The following is an 18,429-nucleotide window of genomic DNA, read 5'->3' as shown; positions in this document are numbered from 1 at the left end:
ATGGGAATTATGCACATTACATTTCTATATATATAAAAGAGTGATGGAATCCCGGCGACCAACAAAACTAAAGGCCCCCCAACCTCGAAATTTGACAACACAACCCATCATCCACGCCTCCAGGTTGATATAACCAAAAGAAAAGAAAAATAAAGTCCTAATTAGAGGGAGAGGAAGAATTGTTTTTATCCAATTGCTGCCAGTTAGAAGGCTAAGCTCCACCCACTTGGTCTCCTAGCAACCCACTCAGCCCAGGGGACCATTTACCTAACTACCACCAATTCCTCAATACTTTATTTCCCATACCACCAGACTTCGCCACAGCAACGCGTGGCTGGGCACAGCTAGTATACATATATATACAGTAGAGTCTCACTTATCCAACACTCGCTTATCCAACATTCTGGATTATCCAATGCATTTTTGTAGTCAATGTTTTCAATATATCGTGATATTTTGGTGCTAAATTCATAAATACAGTAATTACTACATAGCATTACTGCCTATTGAACTACTTTTTCTGCCAAATTTGTTGTCTAATATGATGTTTTGGTGCTTAATTTGATGTTTAAGAGGCTTTTTCTTAATCCCTCCTTATTATCCAACATATTCGCTTATCCAACATTCTGCCGGGCCGTTTATGTTGGATAAGTGAGACTCTACTGTATTGAGGAATTGGTGGTAGTTAAGGTAAAAGGTTTTTCCCCTGACATTAAGTCCATTATAAATGGGTTATATAGCTGTGTGGAAGGGCCTTGAGTCTACACTGCCATATAATCCAGTTAAAATCAGATAATCTGTATTTTATAGGCAGTGTGGAAGAGGCCTAAGTGAGGCCTAACTCTGCCTGTCCCCTGGGTGAGTGGGTTGCTAGGAGACCAAGTGAGCGGAGCTTAGCCTTCTAACTGGCAGCAATTGGATAAAAACAATTATTCCTCTCCCTCTAATTAGGACTTTATTTTTCTTTTCTTTTTGTTGTATGAACGTGGAGGCATGGATGAGGGGTTGTGCTGCCAAGTTTAGTGTTTCTGGGATGTGTAGTTTTCTTGTTTTGCCCTAGGCCGAGATATCATTACCCTTTTATATATATAGAAGATTATATTATATCATTCTATTGTTATTGCAGTATATTGTCATATTATTACCACTATATTATTATTATATTATTCATTACTCATGACTACATTGAAACTAGAATAGAAAGAAATCAGTGTTAAAGCGCTGAGCTGCTGAACTTGCAGACCGAAAGGTCCCAGGTTCAAATCCCGGGAGCGGAATGAGCACCCGCTGTTAGCCCCAGCTCCTGCCAACCTAGCAGTTCGAAAACATGCCAATGTGAGTAGATGAATAGGTACCGCTCCGGCGGGAAGGTAACAGCGCTCCATGCAGTCATGCCTATGGCCACATGACCTTGGAGGTGTCTACGGACAACGCCGGCTCTTGGGCTTAGAAATGGAGATGAGCACCAACCCCCAGAGTCGGTTTTACCTAGATGGTTTAGTAGTGAGAAAAACGCTTTGCACATGCACAAGAGACCCTTTCTAGGCAGACGTTCAGTTTCCCTGGACAGAGGCGCAAAGTGCCTCAGTTTCCCCGTGCGGTGCGATGCCCGGACCACCCTGGGCCGCCCAGTCCGTGTCCATCTGGGGCTGGAATTCCCTGCAAAGGAGGAGGAGGAGGAGGAAGTGGCGACTCAGCACAACAGGAAAGCGCTGGCTCAGGGGGCCACGGGGCCACGTGACCCCTCCCTCCGCCGGACAGAGGAGTGTCCCTTGACCCCGACCCAGGCAGGAAAATAACAGGAAACCTCTGGGCTGGGAGGGAGGGAGGAGGAGGCCGAGTGGAGGCTCTTGGCACCTTGGGAAGGAAGACCCTGCCTGGCCTTCAGGGTTGCCAACTTTTCCTATAGCCAATGCTCCTCTGCATGTTTCACTATTTCAAGTCTAGGGTTGCCAACTTATCCTATAGCCAACGCTCCTCTGCATGTTTCACTATTTCAAGTCTAGGGTTGCCAACTTATCCTATAACCAACGCTCCTGTGCATGTCCCACTATTTCGGGTCTAGGGTTGCCAACTTTTCCTATAGCCAATCCTGTGCATGGTTCGCTATTTCCGGTCTAGGGTTGCCAACTTATCCTATATCCATGCTTCTGGGCATGTCCCACTATTTTGGATCTAGGGTTGCCAACTTATCCTATAGCCATGCTCCTGTGCATGTCTCACTATTTCGGATCTAGGGTTGCCAACTTATCCTATAGCCATGCTCCTGTGCATGTCCCACTATTTCGGCTCTAGGGTTGCCAACTTATCCCATAGCCATGCTTCTGGGCATGTCCCACTATTTTGGATCTAGGGTTGCCAACTTATCCTATAGCCATGCTCCTGTGCATGTCCCGCTATTTCGGATCTAGGGTTGCCAACTAATCCTATAGCCATTCTCCTGTGCATGTCTCGCTATTTCAGGTCTAGGGTTGCCAACTTATCCCATAGCCATGCTCCTGTGCATGTCCTGCTATTTCAGGTCTAGGGTTGCCAACTTTTCCTATAGCCGTGCTCCTCTGCATGTTTCGCTGTTTCCAGTCTAGGGTTGCCAACTTATCCTATAGCCAATGCTCCTCTGCATGTCCCACTATTTTGGATCTAGGGTTGCCAACTTATCCTATAGCCATGCTCCTGTGCATGTCCCGCTATTTCAGGTCTAGGGTTGCCAACTTATCCTATAGCCATGCTCCTGTGCATGTCCCGCTTTTTCAGGTCTAGGGTTGCCAACTTATCCTATAGCCAATGCTCCTGTGCATGTCTCACTATTTCCGGTCTAGGGTTGCCAACTTATCATATAGCCATGTCCCTGTGCTTGTTCCAGTATTTCCGGCCCTACTTGAACTAACCTAGCCCAATGCTTTGCAACCCTGGGATTAGTAGTGAATGCAGCTCAATAATAATAATAATAATAATAATAATAATAATAATAATAATAATAATAATAATATATTTAGCTCCACTTGAACTACACTCCCTCAATGCTTTGCAACCCTGGGAGTTGTAGTTGTAGAAGGCCAGGGCCCATGGGGTCAGTTGACCCTTGCCCTTTGGCTTTGGCCACCATCCGCCTCTGTTTGCTTTGCTTGACTCCAGCCTTTTGCTTTTTTACAAGGAGGGAAAAGGAGCGTCCAAGCTTGTGTTTCGCAACCTTGCACCAATTTGCACGAATGGCTCCCAGCGGAGCGGATTTGGCCGAGCTCTCGGACACGCGGAGCCCCGCTTTGGCGCTCGAATGCGAGGCGGGGAAGATTGGAGGCAGAAGGAATGTAGGGGAAAGTGTGCCGGAGGTCCCGGGAGGGTGTGCGCTCCTTCCTCGCAGATCCATGCATGTCCTGATATTTCAGGTCTAAGGTTGCCAACTTTTCCCAAGAGCAATGCTTCTCTGCATGTCCTGATATTTCAGGTCTAGAGTTGCCAACTTTTCCCAAAAGAAATGCTCCTGTGCATGTCCTGATATTTCAGGTCTAGGGTTGCCAACTTTTCCCAAAAGCAATGCTCCTCTGCATGTCCTGATATTTCAGGTCTAGGGTTGCCAACTTTTCCAACAGCAATGCTCCTGCGCATGTCTCGCTGTTTCAGGTCTAGGGTTGCCAACTCCTCCCAAAAGCAATGCTCCTCTGTGTATGTCCTGGTATTTCAGGTCTACGGTTGCCAACCTTCCAACAGTAATGCTCCTGTATATGTCCTGATATTTCAGCTCTAGGGTTGCCAACTTTTCCAACAATAATACTCTTGTGTATGTCTGCTATTTCCGATCTAGGCTTGCCAACCTTTTCCAAGATCAGTGCTCCTGTTTATGTCCTGATATTTCAGGACTAGGGTTGCCAACTTTTCCAACAGAAATGCTCTTGTGCATATCCCGGTATATCAGCTCTAGGGTTGCCAACTTTTCAACCATTAATGTTCCTGTGTATGTCCGCTATTTCAGGTCTAGGGTTGCCAACTTTTCCCAACAGCAATGCTCCTCTGCATGTCCTGATATTTCAGGTCTAGAGTTGCCAACTTTTCAAACAGAAATGCTCCTGTGTATATCCCACTATTTGCCAACTGCGTATGTCCTGATATTTCAGCTCTAGGGTTGCCAATTTTCCCAAGAGCAATGCTTCTCTGCATGTCCTGATATTTCAGGTCTAGGGTTGCCAACTTTTCCAACAGCAATGCTCCTCTGCATGTCCTGATATTTCAGTTCTAGGGTTGCCAACTTTTCCCAAAAGCAATGCCCCTCTGCATGTCCTGATATTTCAGGTCTAGAGTTGCCAACTTTTCCCACAGCAATGCTCCTGCGCATGTCTTTCTGTTTCAGGTCTAGGGTTGCCAACTTTTCCAACAGCAATGCTCCTGTGTATTTCTCACTATTTCAGCACTAGGGTTGCCAACTTTTCCAACGTATGTCACAGTATTATTTCAGTTCTAGGGTTGCCAACTTTTCCTACAGCAGTGCTCCTATGTATATCCCACTATTTCAGGTCTAGGGTTGCCAACTTTTCCTACAGCAATGCTCCTAAGTATATCCCACTATTTCAAGTCTAGGGTTGCCAACTTTTCCAACAGCAATGCTTCTGTTTATTTCTCACTATTTCAGCACTAGGGTTGCCAACTTTTCCAATGTATGTCACAGTATTATTTCAGTTCTAGGGTTGCTAACTTTTCAACTATTAATGTTCCTGTGTATGTCCGCTATTTCAGGTCTTGGGTTGCCAACCTTTTCCAACAGCAATGCTCCTGTGTATATCCCACTATTTGCCAACTGTGTATGTTTTGCATTTTTAGGTCTAGGCTTGCCAACTTTTCCAACAGAAATGCTCCTGCGTATGTCCGATTATTTCAGATCTAGGGTTGCCAACAATGCAGTTTGGCGCAACTTGAACTGCCATGAGTCAGGGCTGTGGGATCCTGGGAGTTGTCGGTTTGCCCAATGGTGGTATGGACTCCAAAACTGCAACTCCCAGGATCCCAAAGCAAGTCAAAGTGGGATCAAACTGGATCAATATGACAGTGTAGACCAGAGGTCCTCAAAGTTTTTCAGTGGAGGGCTGATTCACGGTCCCTCAGACTGTTGTGGGGCCGGACTAGGATGAAATAGTCCAAAATTAGGATTGTTGTTTTTGTGTGCCTTCAAGTCATTTCGGACTTAGATCAAGTCTAAAGGTAAGCAAAGAGACCCTCAAAGGCCATCTAGATGATCTCATAAGGCCACCAGAAGACCATAGATAAGGAAAGGGGTCCTCAAAGACCATCTAGACAGTCTCATAAAACCGTAGGTAAGGAGGGTCCTCAAAGGCCATCTAGACGGTCTCATAGGACCATAGGTAAGGAAAGTGACCTTCAAAAGCCATCTAGATGGTCTCATAGGACCATAGGTAAAAAAAGGGACCCTCAAAGGCCATCTAGATGGTTTCATAGGACCATAGGTAAGGAAAGTGACCTTCAAAAGCCATCTAGATGGTCCCATAAGGCTTAGCTAAGCAAAGAGACCTTCAAAGACCATCTAGATGATCTCATAAAACCATAGCTAAGCAAAGAGATTTCTAAAGGCCATCTAGACAGTCTCATAGGACCATAGGTAAGGAAAGGGACCTCCAAAAGCCATCTAGATGGTCTCATAGGACCATAGGTAAAAAAAGGGACCCTCAAAAGCCATCTAGATGATCTCATAAAACCATAGGTAAGCAAAGAGACCTCCAAAAGCCATCTAGATGATCTCATAAGGCCATAGCTATGCAAAGAGACCTCTAAAGACCATCTAGACAGTCTCATAGGACCATAGGTAAGGAAAGGGACCTCCAAAGGCCATCTAGACGGTCTCATAAGGCCGTAGCTAAGCAAAGAGATTTCCAAAGGCCATCTAGACAGTCTCATAGGACCATAGGTAAGGATAGGGACCTCCAAAAGCCATGTAGATGGTCTCATAGGACCATAGGTAAAAAAGGGACCCTCAAAGGCCATCTAGATGATCTCATAAAACCATAGGTAAGCAAAGAGACCTCCAAAAGCCATCTAGATGATCTCATAAGGCCATAGCTATGCAAAGAGACCTCCAAAGACCATCTAGACAGTCTCATAGGACCATAGGTAAGGAAAGGGACCTCCAAAGGCCATCTAGACGGTCTCATAAGACTGTAGCTAAGCAAAGAGATTTCCAAAGGCCATCTAGACAGTCTCATAGGACCATAGGTAAGGATAGGGACCTCCAAAAGCCATGTAGATGGTCTCATAAGGCCGTAGCTGAGCAAAGAGACCTCCAAAGACCAGGTAGACTTAGGTCAACCCTAATTCTAAAGTTTAGGACAGGGGCCGGGTCAATTATCTTGGAGGGCCGCATTCGGCCCGCGGGCCATAGTTTGGGGACTCCTGGTGTAGACGCACCCAAAATGGTGAAAGTTGTTACCGATGGATTCAACCTGGCCTGAGATGGCGCAAGATGCTCACGGCTGCTCCTTGTGTCTGCCTCCCAGTCGTCTACGTCTGCTGCGCCCCCGAGGTCTTCCGCAAGCTGATGCTCCACGCGCACCGGGAGGGCCTCACCGCCGGCGAGTACGCCTTCTTCTACGTGGACCTCTTTGGGGCCAGTCTCCAAGGGTCCGTCTTCCCCGACCGGCGGCTTCCCTGGCAGCGCAACGACGGGGACGACGCCGTGGCGCGAGAGGCTTACAAGGCAAGTGCCGTCGAGAATTGCCCCAATTTGCCCAACTCTGCCTTGCATCCTGCACATGGCGCTTTTGATCAGATGCTTATCAAAGCAGTTCAGGAAAGCAAACCATGTAATATATCAATATACCATCTGGGCTTCTTTGAGTGGCTCTGGATGTAGGTGAACTTACAATTCCCAAACTCAAGGTCAATAATAATAATAAATAAATAATAATAATAAGTTTATTTATATCCTGCCTCCATCTCCAATCCTTGACATCTCTGGTCGGATGACAAGGAACAGATGCCAGCCATAAAACCTCAATGACCCTCTGATATGTGAGAGCCCCTATATATGTGGGCCAAAGAGAAGGTTCTGGTATTCGGTACAAATTGTCAGGTTCTGTTCTCCCAGTTGTGCTGTGGGTCAGTCTTCCAAAGGAAAAGCACCAAGACACGCTGGTAGATTCCAACAGATTTTATTGTACCGAATACCAGAACCTTCTCTTTGGCCCACATATATAGGGGCTCGCACATACCAGAGGGTCATTGAGGTTTTAAGTCTAGTTTTTCAGCCCTCTTTTAAAGACTGAAAAAGCCCCCCGCGGCTTATACTCGGGTGAGGGTCGTGGTTGGCTTATATTTGGGTCAGCTTATACTTGAGAATATATGGTACATTTATTATTTTTCTCTATTATTATTGGTATTATTACATTTATTATTTTTCTCTATTATTGCTACTAGTACATTTATTTTACTCTATTTTATTATTAATAATAATACATTTATTATTTCACTCTGATCTTATTATTATTATTGCATGTATTATTTTTACTCTATTGATTATTACATGTATTATTTTCCTGTATTTATTATTATTATTATTACATGTATTATTTTACTCTATTATTATTAAAAGGATGCATAAGCACATTGACATTGAAGAAGATGAAAATAATGTTTTGATCAGAGTTGGACAGTCTTATCTTAAATTTGAGCTTTATGTAAATATTCAAAAACATTTAACCTACTGAGGCCTCAATTAATGTAATTTTATTGGTATCTATTTTTATTTCTGAAATTTGCCACCCACGGCTTATACTGGAATCAATGTTTTCCTAGTTTCTTTGTGGTAAAATTAGGTGCCTCGGCTTATATTCGGGTCGGCTTATACTCGAGTATATATGGTAATTTTATTGGTATCTCGGCTTATACTGGAGTCAATGTTTTCCCAGGTTTTTTGTGGTAAAATTAGGTGCCTCGGCTTATATTCGGGTCAGCTTATACTCGAGTATATACGGTAATATCATTTATTGGTATCTCGGCTTATACTGGAATCAATGTTTTCCTAGTTTCTTTGTGGTAAAATTAGGTGCCTCGGCTTATATTCGGGTCGGCTTATACTCGAGTATATATGGTAATTTTATTGGTATCTCGGCTTATACTGGAGTCAATGTTTTCCCAGGTTTTTTGGTGGTAAAATTAGGTGCGTCGGCTTATATTCGGGTCGGCTTATACTCGAGTATATATGGTCATTTTATTGGTATCTCGGCTTATACTGGAGTCAATGTTTTCCCAGTTTTTTTTGTGGTAAAATTAGGTGCCTCGGCTTATATTCGGGTCGGCTTATACTCGAGTATATATGGTAATTTTATTGGTATCTCGGCTTATACTGGAGTCAATGTTTTCCCAGGTTTTTTGGTGGTAAAATTAGGTGCGTCGGCTTATATTCGGGTCGGCTTATACTCGAGTATATATGGTAATTTTATTGGTATCTCGGCTTATACTGGAGTCAATGTTTTCCCAGGTTTTTTGGTGGTAAAATTAGGTGCGTCGGCTTATACTCAAGTGTATACGGTAACCAACTTTAAGTACTGATGGAGTTTCCTGGGGTTAACCTGGCAGGATGGGAGTTGTAGTTCACCCGGAACCTTATGCATTGGGTAGAATTAAAAATTGACTTTTGGATTTGGTTTCAACGCTGCTTCCAAAGGATATTGCTGACTTGACTTGCAAGTCTTACTAGAGTCCTGAGACCGAATGCTACCAGACTCAATGAAAAGGGATTTCTGGGTTTCTATAATCGGGGACGCTTAGGGAAAGTGAAGGAAGGCGTTGATCCCTTCCATTGTGCGGGCGAAGCTTGGATTTGCTTTTCTCCGTTCGTTCGAGGAAGGAAGCGAGATAATTCCGAGCCGGAACGAGCAGCCGGCTATTAATAACCCCTGGAGCTGGAAAAACGCTGGCTGGGAGAGGCATAGAGCCTCTCTAAAATAAAATAATAAATAAATAAAATAATATTTTATATCATTTTATAAAATAATATTTTTATATCATTTTAATAATATATTGCATATAATATTGATAATAATATTATAGTGTTACTATCTGTGCCCGGCCATGCGTTGCTGTGGCTAGGACTTAATTTTTCTTTTCTTTTTGTTGTATGAACGTAAAGGCGTGGATGAGAGGTTGTGCTGTCAATTTTCGAGGTTGTGGGGCATTTAGTTTAGTTGTTTTGTCCGGTGCCGTGATTCCATTACTCTTTTATATATATAGATTGCTATGCCTGGCCATGTGTTGCTGTGGCTAGGACTTTATTTTTCTTTTCTTTTTGTTGTATGAACATAGAGGCGTGGATGAGAGGTTGTGCTGTCAATGTTCGAGGTTGTGGGGCATTTAGTTTAGTTGTTTTGTCCGGTGCCGTGATTCCATTACTCTTTTATATATATAGATAGCTATGCCTGGCCATGCGTTGCTGTGGCTAGGACTTAATTTTTCTTTTCTTTTTGTTGTATGAACCTAGAGGCGTGGATGAGAGGTTGTGCTGTTAATTTTCGAGGTTGTGGGGCGTTTAGTTTAGTTGTTTTGTCCGGTGCCGTGATTCCATTACCCTTTTATATATATAGATACAATATAATACTAATACCATATAGTAATTATATGTTATATTAATTATATGTTATATATTACATATAATATTACAGGATTATATGTAATCCTGGGGGTTATTTACCTGGCCCCCGCCCTCAGTTTTATAATATAATATTTTTATATCATTTTTAATAATATAGTGTATTTACATATAATATTGATAATAATATTATAATGTTATACAATATAATACTAATACCATATAGTAATATTAATTATATGTTATATATTACATATAATATTACAATATAGTGGTATTGTTCTTTATAGTAATGTATAATGCTAATATTGTGCTATGCTAATAATATAATATATTGTATGTACATACAGCTGCTTTGAGTCCCCTTCAGGGTGAGAAGGGTGGGATATAAATGTAATAAATAAATGTAGTAAATGAATAAATTAATAATTTTGGACTTAGGCTCGCCCAAAGTCTGACATGACTTGAAGGCACACAACAACAACAATCCTAATTAACTTGACTATCTCATTGGTCAGAAGCAGGCCCACACTTCCCATTGAAATCCTGATAGGTTTATGCTGGTTATGATTGTTTTCATTTTTAAATATTGTATTGTTCTTTCATTGTTGTTGTTTTGCACTACAAATAAGACATGTGCAGTGTGCATAGGAATTTGTTCGTTTTTTCCACCCAAATTACCCTCCGAGTGATCTTGAGCAAGTCACACACTCTCCACCCCAGTAAACCCAATGTAACAGGAAATAACACTTTCAAACCAGGAACGGATTTCCTTATTCAGAGGCTGATGGCCATCTGTCAGGAGTGATTTGATGGTGTGCTATGATTATTCTGTTCCTGCTTGATAAATGTCATTTCCTAATTGGTTCTGTCATAAAAACAAGAAGGGACATCGTCCTATAAAAAACTAGCTGTGCCCGGCCACGCGTTGCTGTGGCAAAGTGGTGGTGGTATTGGTTAAAAATTGTTGTGTAATTTTTATTTGACGTTACAGTAGAGTCTCACTTATCCAACATAAACGGGCCGGCAGAACGTTGGATAAGCGAATATGTTGGATAACAAGGAAGGATTAAGGAAAAGCCTATTAAACATCAAATTAGGTTATGATTGTACAAATTAAGCACCAAAACATCATGTTAGACAACAAATTTGACAGAAAAAGTAGTTCAATACACAGTAATGCTATGTAGTAATTACTGTATTTACAAATTTAGCACCAAAATATCATAATATATTGAAAACATTGACTACAAAAAAGTGTTGGATAATCCTGAATGTTGGATAAGCGAGTGTTGGATAAGTGAGACTCTACTGTATTTGTATTTTTTAATTAATTTTATTGTAAGTTATCTTTTTATTTATTATATTTTATTATTTTCTTGTATTATTTTTAGTTATTTTCTGTTATTATAGTATTTTATTGTATTAATTTTTTAGTGTTTTTAATTATTTTTAGTGTTTTTTATTATTTTTGATTGAGTTGCTAGGAGACCAAGTTGGAGGAGCTTAGCCTTCTAACTGGCAGCAACTGGATAAAAGCAACTATTCCTCTCCCTCTAATTAGGACTTTATTTTTCTTTTCTTTTTGTTGTATCAACCTAGAGGCGTGGATGATGGGTTGTGTTGTCAAATTTCGAGGTTGGGGGGGCCTGTAGTTTTGTTGTTTTGTGGGTCGCTGTGATGCCATCACTCTTTTATATATATAGATAGAACATTATGGTTTGTTGTCTCTCTCTCCACCAATTTAAGAAAGTTTCGGCCACAAAAACAAAGTTTCTGAAGTAGTACAATGACTTTCAAAGTAAAGACAACCAAATGAAACAGGAAATAAGACTTTCAAGCCAGGAACAGATTTCTGCAATTATTAAAAAATGGTTTATTATAAAAGCTATGAAAATTCACCAAAAATCAGAGGATAAGGAAAACGTTCTGAAATTTGGTGTGCTAACAGTTGTAAATGTGTTCTACCACTGTAGCGAATTTCAGTAGGATAGCTCAAAAATGAGGGGGAGAGAGGGCCCTCAATTTTTCCCATTGACGATAATGTTTTCCTTTGTGCACATGCGCACTTTCGGAAGTTTCGGAAAGTTTTGAATTTTTTGCTTCAAAATTCGGAAATGACTTTAGAAACGAAGCGCCAGCGCCCCCTACTTTTGAAGCGAGTTTAGAACCATTTTTTTGTGGATCGCTCATGCCTAATAGACAGAAACAGGCTCCCATGAAATCATTCCTAAGGCACCTGGATCTCAAGGCCTTTGACAAATTGCAGGATCCAATTTAACATTTTCCACGCTGCTGGCAGTTCTGTGGTGTCGTATATTAGTTAAATTAGCCTCTCCACATAAAGCGGTACCTAAATTTTCTACTTGACGGATGCAACTGTTTTTCGAGCTGCTAAGATCAACAGCGAGCTAGGCTATTAATGGTCGAGGGCTCAATCCGACCAGGATTCGATCTCATGACCTCTCGTTCAGTCGTGATTTGTTGCAGCTGGCTTCTAACCAGCCGCACCACAGCCCGGCCCACTAGTACCTACTAGTATTTTCAGTTGGATTTCAATGGGGTCATGTTTGGCCCAGATTCATCGAGGGTGGGATTCACGTGGCTGTCCGGATGTGGAGGGACTACGACTCCCATCGTTCTCTATCAGTGTCAGCATTTTAAGGTGGGTCACAATGGGTCTGCGTGCCAAGTTTGGTCCCGATCCATCAATCCATGTAGGAGCCTTTGTGACTCAAACATACATACATACTTTGACGTATGCATATGCTCACATATATAGATATACTTGATTTCAACACATCCTTGACTTTCCTGATGTCCTTTCCAGGCTGTGATGATCATCACGTATTCGGAGCCGACGAATCCCGAATACCGGCCTTTTTTGGAAGAAATCAAGCGGGAAGCTCGGGCAGACTACAACTTCACCATGGAAGATGGGCTGGTATTATTATTATTATTAATATTAATATCCCATTTTTATCACAATTGGTAAGGGCCGTACATCTGGATTTGAGGTTCACTTCACTGTATGACCACATTGCAAAAGGTAAAAACCAAACAAACCCTTCGAGCTTGAGTTCTGCAAATAGTAGTGTGCAAATACTGTTAGCTCGTGTTGGTATTTCGGAAAGGAAAAATAAATACCATGTTGGACTACAACTTCCAGAAGTCCCTCTCTGCCAGTTGTCCCAAACTGGGGAGTGTAACCAGCAATGTACAAAGGCAATGTACAAAATGTAACCAGCAATGTACAAAGGTTTGGTTCTCGCAGAAGTTGAGGCAGCAAGAGGACATCTTTGCTCCCTGGCTTTAGGTAAGATTTGGCTAAGATTTGGCTAAGATTGGAAACTGTGTGTGGGCTTGGCTCCTGTGGTCAAAGTCTAACTGTTGTGTGACTGGGTTGTTGTATGTCTTTCGGGCTGTGTGGCCATGTTCCAGAAGTATGACGTTTCGCCTACATCTATGGCAGGCATCCTCAGAAGTTGTGAGGTATGTTGTGTGACTGTTTTATTGAAAGAGAGCCAGGTGCTTAAGTTGATTGACAGCAGGCATTGTCCCCTGTTAATTGAGTGATAGGGGAAGCTATATTTGCCAGAGGCTGAACTCAGGAGGCAGTTTGGTTCTCACAGAAGTTGAGGCAGCAAGAGGACATCTTTGCTCCCTGGCTTTAGGTAAGGTTTGGCTAAGTTTGGAAACTGTGTGTGCAGCCAGAGTTCAGTAAAGGTCTTTCAAAAAGGCCAAGGAAACATCAGAAGGTAGAAATCCAAAAACATAATCCAAGGTAATTCCAGGAACGTAAACACAGGAAACTCTTCCAGGCAAAACTCTTCGAAGGTACATAAACGAAGGCAGGAGCTTGATAATACAAGAAACAAGGACTTGAAAACCTAGTCTGCCTACTTTTCATGCCCTGCTTTCTGAGCTCTAATCCTTTCTCTAGGAAAACATCAGTTTCACTTTCCCCAGTTCCTAAGGAATGATCTAAGGTAGGGTCAGGCTGACCTGTCTGCAAATCACTCTGAACGCTCTTAGATTCTCCCCGAATGCATCCTCCTCGGAATCCTCTGCATCCGTATTGTTGTTTCCCCCTTTTCCAGAAAAACTTCATTGCCGCCGCCTTCCATGACGGAGTGATGCTCTACGCCCATGCCGTGAACGAGACGTTGGCGCTGGAGGGCTCCATTGCCAACGCTACGGCCATCACCCCTCGGATGTGGAACCGCACTTTCTATGGTCAGTGTCTCTCTATTGCTCCACATTCGTTTTCTTATTATCCGGTTGGAACCAACATCCACAATTTCGCTTATCCACGTCCAACAAAATACATCTTCGCTGGGCATTTTCTAGGTCCTCCGACACCAATTCGTGTCCCCGAAGTCATTTCAGTCTTCAGCTTTGTTGATCTATATCTCAAAAATATTGATATTATTATGTTTATATATACCGGCTTTTCCTTCTGAAAAAAGAGGAAAGAAAAATAAAATATCTGAAAAATAAGTTATCTCCTTTCCGCAGGGGTCACGGGGTTCATGCGGATCGACCCAAACGGTGACCGGGAAACGGACTATTCGCTCTGGGATATGGACCCCGCATCCGGGGAATTTGAGGTTAGTGGTGGGAAAAAAGGCCACTGAGGAAGTCCAACCATTGTCTATCTTTGTCTGGTCAGCCTTGCAGGGTGGTCGAGAAGAAGGAGAGCTCATTTTGGGGTCTCCCTGTTCCAGCAAGGGCAAAAATGTGTGGACTTAGGTCCAAAAAAAAAATCCTTATATTAGTTCCCAATCCTCCCGACTGTTTCCCAGTTAGTGTAGAGGACAATTAGTATGTCATTTACGTATAGAATAGTATGTCATCTACTTATCAAATATTGTGTCGTCTATGTATTTAATAGTTTACATATCAAACGTATGTCATCTACATATTGAATAGTATGTCATCTATTTATCGAATAGTATGTTTACATATCGAATAGTATGTCATCTACTTATCGAACTGTATGTCGTCTATGATTGAATAGCATATCATCTACTTATTGAATAGTATGTCGTTTACATATCAAATAGTATGTAGTCTACTTACTGAACTGTATGTTGTCTACATATTGAATAGTATGTTGTCTATGTATTGAATAGTATGTTTTCTCCATATTGAACAGTATGTAGTCTACGTATTGAATAGTATGTCTACATATCAAATAGTATCCTGTCTATGTATTGAATAGTATGTTGTCTACTTATTGAATGGTATGTCGTCTATGTATTGAATAGTATATCGTTTACGTAGTGAATAGTATGTCGTCTACATATCAAATAGTATCCCGTCTACGTATTGAATAGTATGCTGTCTACATATTGAATAGTATGTTGTCTACTTATTGAATAGCATGTTGTCTACGAATTGAATAGTATGTTGTTTACATGGTGAATAGTATGTCGTCTACGTATCGAATAGTATGTTTACATATCAAATAGTATCCTGTCTACGTATTGAATTGTATCCTGTCTGCGTATTGAATTGTATGTTGTCTACATATTGAATAGTATGTCATCTACTTATCGAATAGTATGTTGTCTACGTATTGAATAGTATGGCATTTATGTAGTGAATAGTATGTCATCTACGTATCAAATAGTATGTCTACATATCAAATAGTATCCCGTCTACGTATTGAATTGTATGTTGTCCACATATTGAATAGTATGTCGTCTACTTATTTACCTTTACCTTTACTACATATCGAACAGTATGTCGTCTATGTATTGAATAGTATGTCGTTTACGTAGTGAATAGTATGTTGTCTACGTATCGAATAGTATGTCTACATATCAAATAGTATCCCGCCTATGTATTGAATTGTATGTTGTCTACACATAGAATAGTATGTCGTCTACGTATTTACCTTTACCTTTACTACATATCGAACAGTATGTCGTCTATGTATTGAATAGTGTGTCGTTTACGTAGTGAATAGCATGTCGTCTAGGTATCGAATAGTATGTCTACATATCAAATAGTATCCCGTCTACGTATTGAATTGTATGTCGTCTACATATTGAATAGTATGTCGTCTACTTATTTATTAGTATCCCATCTACGTATTGAATTGTATGTCATCTACGTATCAAATAGCAAGTCGTCTATGTATCGAACTATCTCTCCCACTTTACCGCTGCCCCCTTCTATCTGTAGATCGTTGCCAATTACAACGGGACCACCAAGGAGATCGAGATGGTTGCCGGAAAGGACATCCATTGGCCAGGAAATGCCATCCCCAGAGATGTGCCCTTCTGCGGGTTTGAAAACAGCAACCCCGCCTGTCGAAAAGGTACCGGCTATTTAGGATGGCCTTCCGGTGGCCGGGCCTTCTTACCTCTATAATATGGAAATGTAAGTCCAACTTGGGTATCGATATCTAGCCGTTGTGCTCTTTCTCGCCACAGCCTCCTTCTCCTTGCTGGAAATCCTATCCCTGGCGATGACCCTCCTCCTTTCCATTGCCATCATTGCTGCCTTCTTCGTCTACAGGTGAGTTTGCAGGTCACTTTCACGGGTCAGGACGAGCGTGGTCTAAACAAAGGGAACGAACGGACTCTCAATGCCTTGCAGGAAAATGAAGCTGGAGAAAGAGCTGGCGGCGGAGCTGTGGCGCGTCCATTGGGAGGACGTCCAGTCGAGCAACTTGGAGAAGAACCTGCGCAGCATGGGCAGCAAGCTGACCCTCTCCCTGGTAATTTCCCAATTTTCGGGCTGCATAGGTCAACAGCAAGCTAGACTATTAAATAGTCAGGACCTCACTCCGACCTGGGCTGGCTTCGAACTCATGTCAGTCAATAGTGATTTATTGCAGCTGGCTACTAACCAGTTGCGCCACAGCCCAGCTCTCTCGCTCACTAAATAACTATTCCCAGAGGAGATCTCCAGGTCCTGGAATCACACTATGAGACTGAGATATCTAAAGCCCATTTCTATTCCCTCTTCCTCTTGACTTGCTTTCAATTCCTTGCTGTTTTCCGTCTTTCCGCAGAGGGGTTCCAACTACGGCTCGCTGCTCACCACCGAGGGACAGGTCCAGGTTTATGCCAAGACGGCGTATTACAAAGTGAGTCTCTGACAGTCGCTTCTATTGCGGTTCGGACTGGGTTCGGACAACTTGATCTCGCCCATTAGCCGGAGCGAGGTGATGGCCGCGGGCAACAGATGTTGGGCCAATGGCAATACTTTGGAAGAGATTCCATCCAAAAATATTGTGCTAGAATTCTGATTGGCTACTGTCTCTGGCTTGCTGCTAAGAGAAACGGTTTTAACTGCCACTTTCACCTCGGAGAGTGAAGAGAGCGCTGACTGGAAACAGTCAGGAAGGAAATGTCTGCCAACTCTCCGAAGCTGGATTATTTCTAAGGCAAATGAGGCATATTTAAAGACTGTTTAAAAGGACTATTTATTCCCTCTGTAAGAATTCAGAGAGACTGCTGTATATATTGTTGCCCTGTTCGATCTTTTGAACTGAAGTAAAGTTACTGTTACTTGTTACACAAACCTGAGTGACACTTTAAATACTGCAGGGTATATTTTGGTTCAGAAACAGTGGTAAAGCTTCTGCTGGATACTCGAGTATAAGCCGACCCGAATATAAGCTGAGGCACCTAATTTTACCACAAAAAACTGGGAAAACATTGACTCAAGTATAAGCCGAGAGTGGTAAATATCAGAAATAAAAACAAATTATATTAATTGAGGCATCAGTAGGTTCAATGTTTTTGAATATTTATTTCAGAGTGAAATAATAAATGTATTATTAATAATAAAAATAGGGTAAAATGAATGTAATAGTGACAATAATAATGAGTAAAATAATAAATGTAATAATATCAGAGTGAAATAATAAATGTATTATTAATAATAAAAATAGAGTAAAATAAATGTAATAGTGACAATAATAATAAAGTAAAATAATAAATGTAATAATAATAATAATAGAGTAAAATACCATATGTAATAATACCAATAATAGAGAAAAATAATAAATGTACCATATATACTCAAGGATAAGCCAACCAGGACCCTCACCCGAGTATAAGCCGAGGGGAGCTTTTTCAGTCCTAAAAAAGGGCTGAAAAACCCAGCTTGTACTCAAGTATATACGGTAGTTGGTCCTTTGCCTCAGGCAACTCAAAGACTTGGGTCAATCCTGACCCCTCTTTTGTCCATATGTGTGTCCGAATGACTCCTTTCTCCTATTGCAGGGCAACCTCGTGGCCATCAAACACGTGAGACGGAAGCGCATCGATTTGGCACGCAACGTGCTTTTCGAGCTGAAACACGTAAGTGTCCAACCGCGCACGACCAATAAATGACGGGTATGGAATAAATGTACAAAATCTACTCATATCACGAATAATATGAGGGTTGAAGGAAAAGTAATGCCTCCACCTTCGTAACTCCTAAACAGATGGCAGTCCACGTCTGCGGCAGGTACGGGCTCGTTCAGTAGACTCTCGTCTACAGTTACTTCCATTCGGTGGGAAGCCTTAGCATTGAACGGTTGTGTTGTTAAAGTGCGAAGTATTATTTCTGCGTTGGATTTATTAAAATATTCCCATCCAAACCCAAGTAATGAAGGTGGAGACATTACTTTTCAACGCTTGTAGTAACAACAACAACAACAACAATATATTGCTCATTTGCTGTGTCATACTGTGTCTTTGTGTCAATAATAATAATAACAACAAGAAAACTGCACTACAAACTAGAGCTGACAGCTGGCACAACAAAACATTGCATGGAAAGTTCCTTGACAAAATTGAAGGAAAAGCTGATGAGGAGAAGACCTGGCTCTGGCT

General features: G+C 41.7%; 1 protein-coding gene across 1 annotated transcript in view; it reads left to right on the top strand.

Moving 5' to 3' along the window:
- The window catches only part of npr1 (natriuretic peptide receptor 1), a 44,069-nt gene that overhangs the window by 3,501 nt on the left and 22,139 nt on the right, over positions 1–18,429 (top strand). The window contains exons 2-10 of the mRNA XM_062964911.1: positions 6,498–6,697; positions 12,417–12,530; positions 13,687–13,822; positions 14,105–14,196; positions 15,779–15,914; positions 16,030–16,114; positions 16,196–16,316; positions 16,614–16,688; positions 17,833–17,910. Coding sequence (XP_062820981.1) covers positions 6,498–6,697; positions 12,417–12,530; positions 13,687–13,822; positions 14,105–14,196; positions 15,779–15,914; positions 16,030–16,114; positions 16,196–16,316; positions 16,614–16,688; positions 17,833–17,910 — 1,037 coding nt within the window. The remainder of the gene's footprint in view (positions 1–6,497; positions 6,698–12,416; positions 12,531–13,686; positions 13,823–14,104; positions 14,197–15,778; positions 15,915–16,029; positions 16,115–16,195; positions 16,317–16,613; positions 16,689–17,832; positions 17,911–18,429) is intronic.

The sequence above is a fragment of the Anolis carolinensis genome, unplaced genomic scaffold (genome assembly GCF_035594765.1).
Source record: "Anolis carolinensis isolate JA03-04 unplaced genomic scaffold, rAnoCar3.1.pri scaffold_14, whole genome shotgun sequence".
Classification (NCBI taxonomy): domain Eukaryota; kingdom Metazoa; phylum Chordata; class Lepidosauria; order Squamata; family Dactyloidae; genus Anolis; species Anolis carolinensis.
This window is presented reverse-complemented; position numbering and strand designations above follow the sequence as displayed.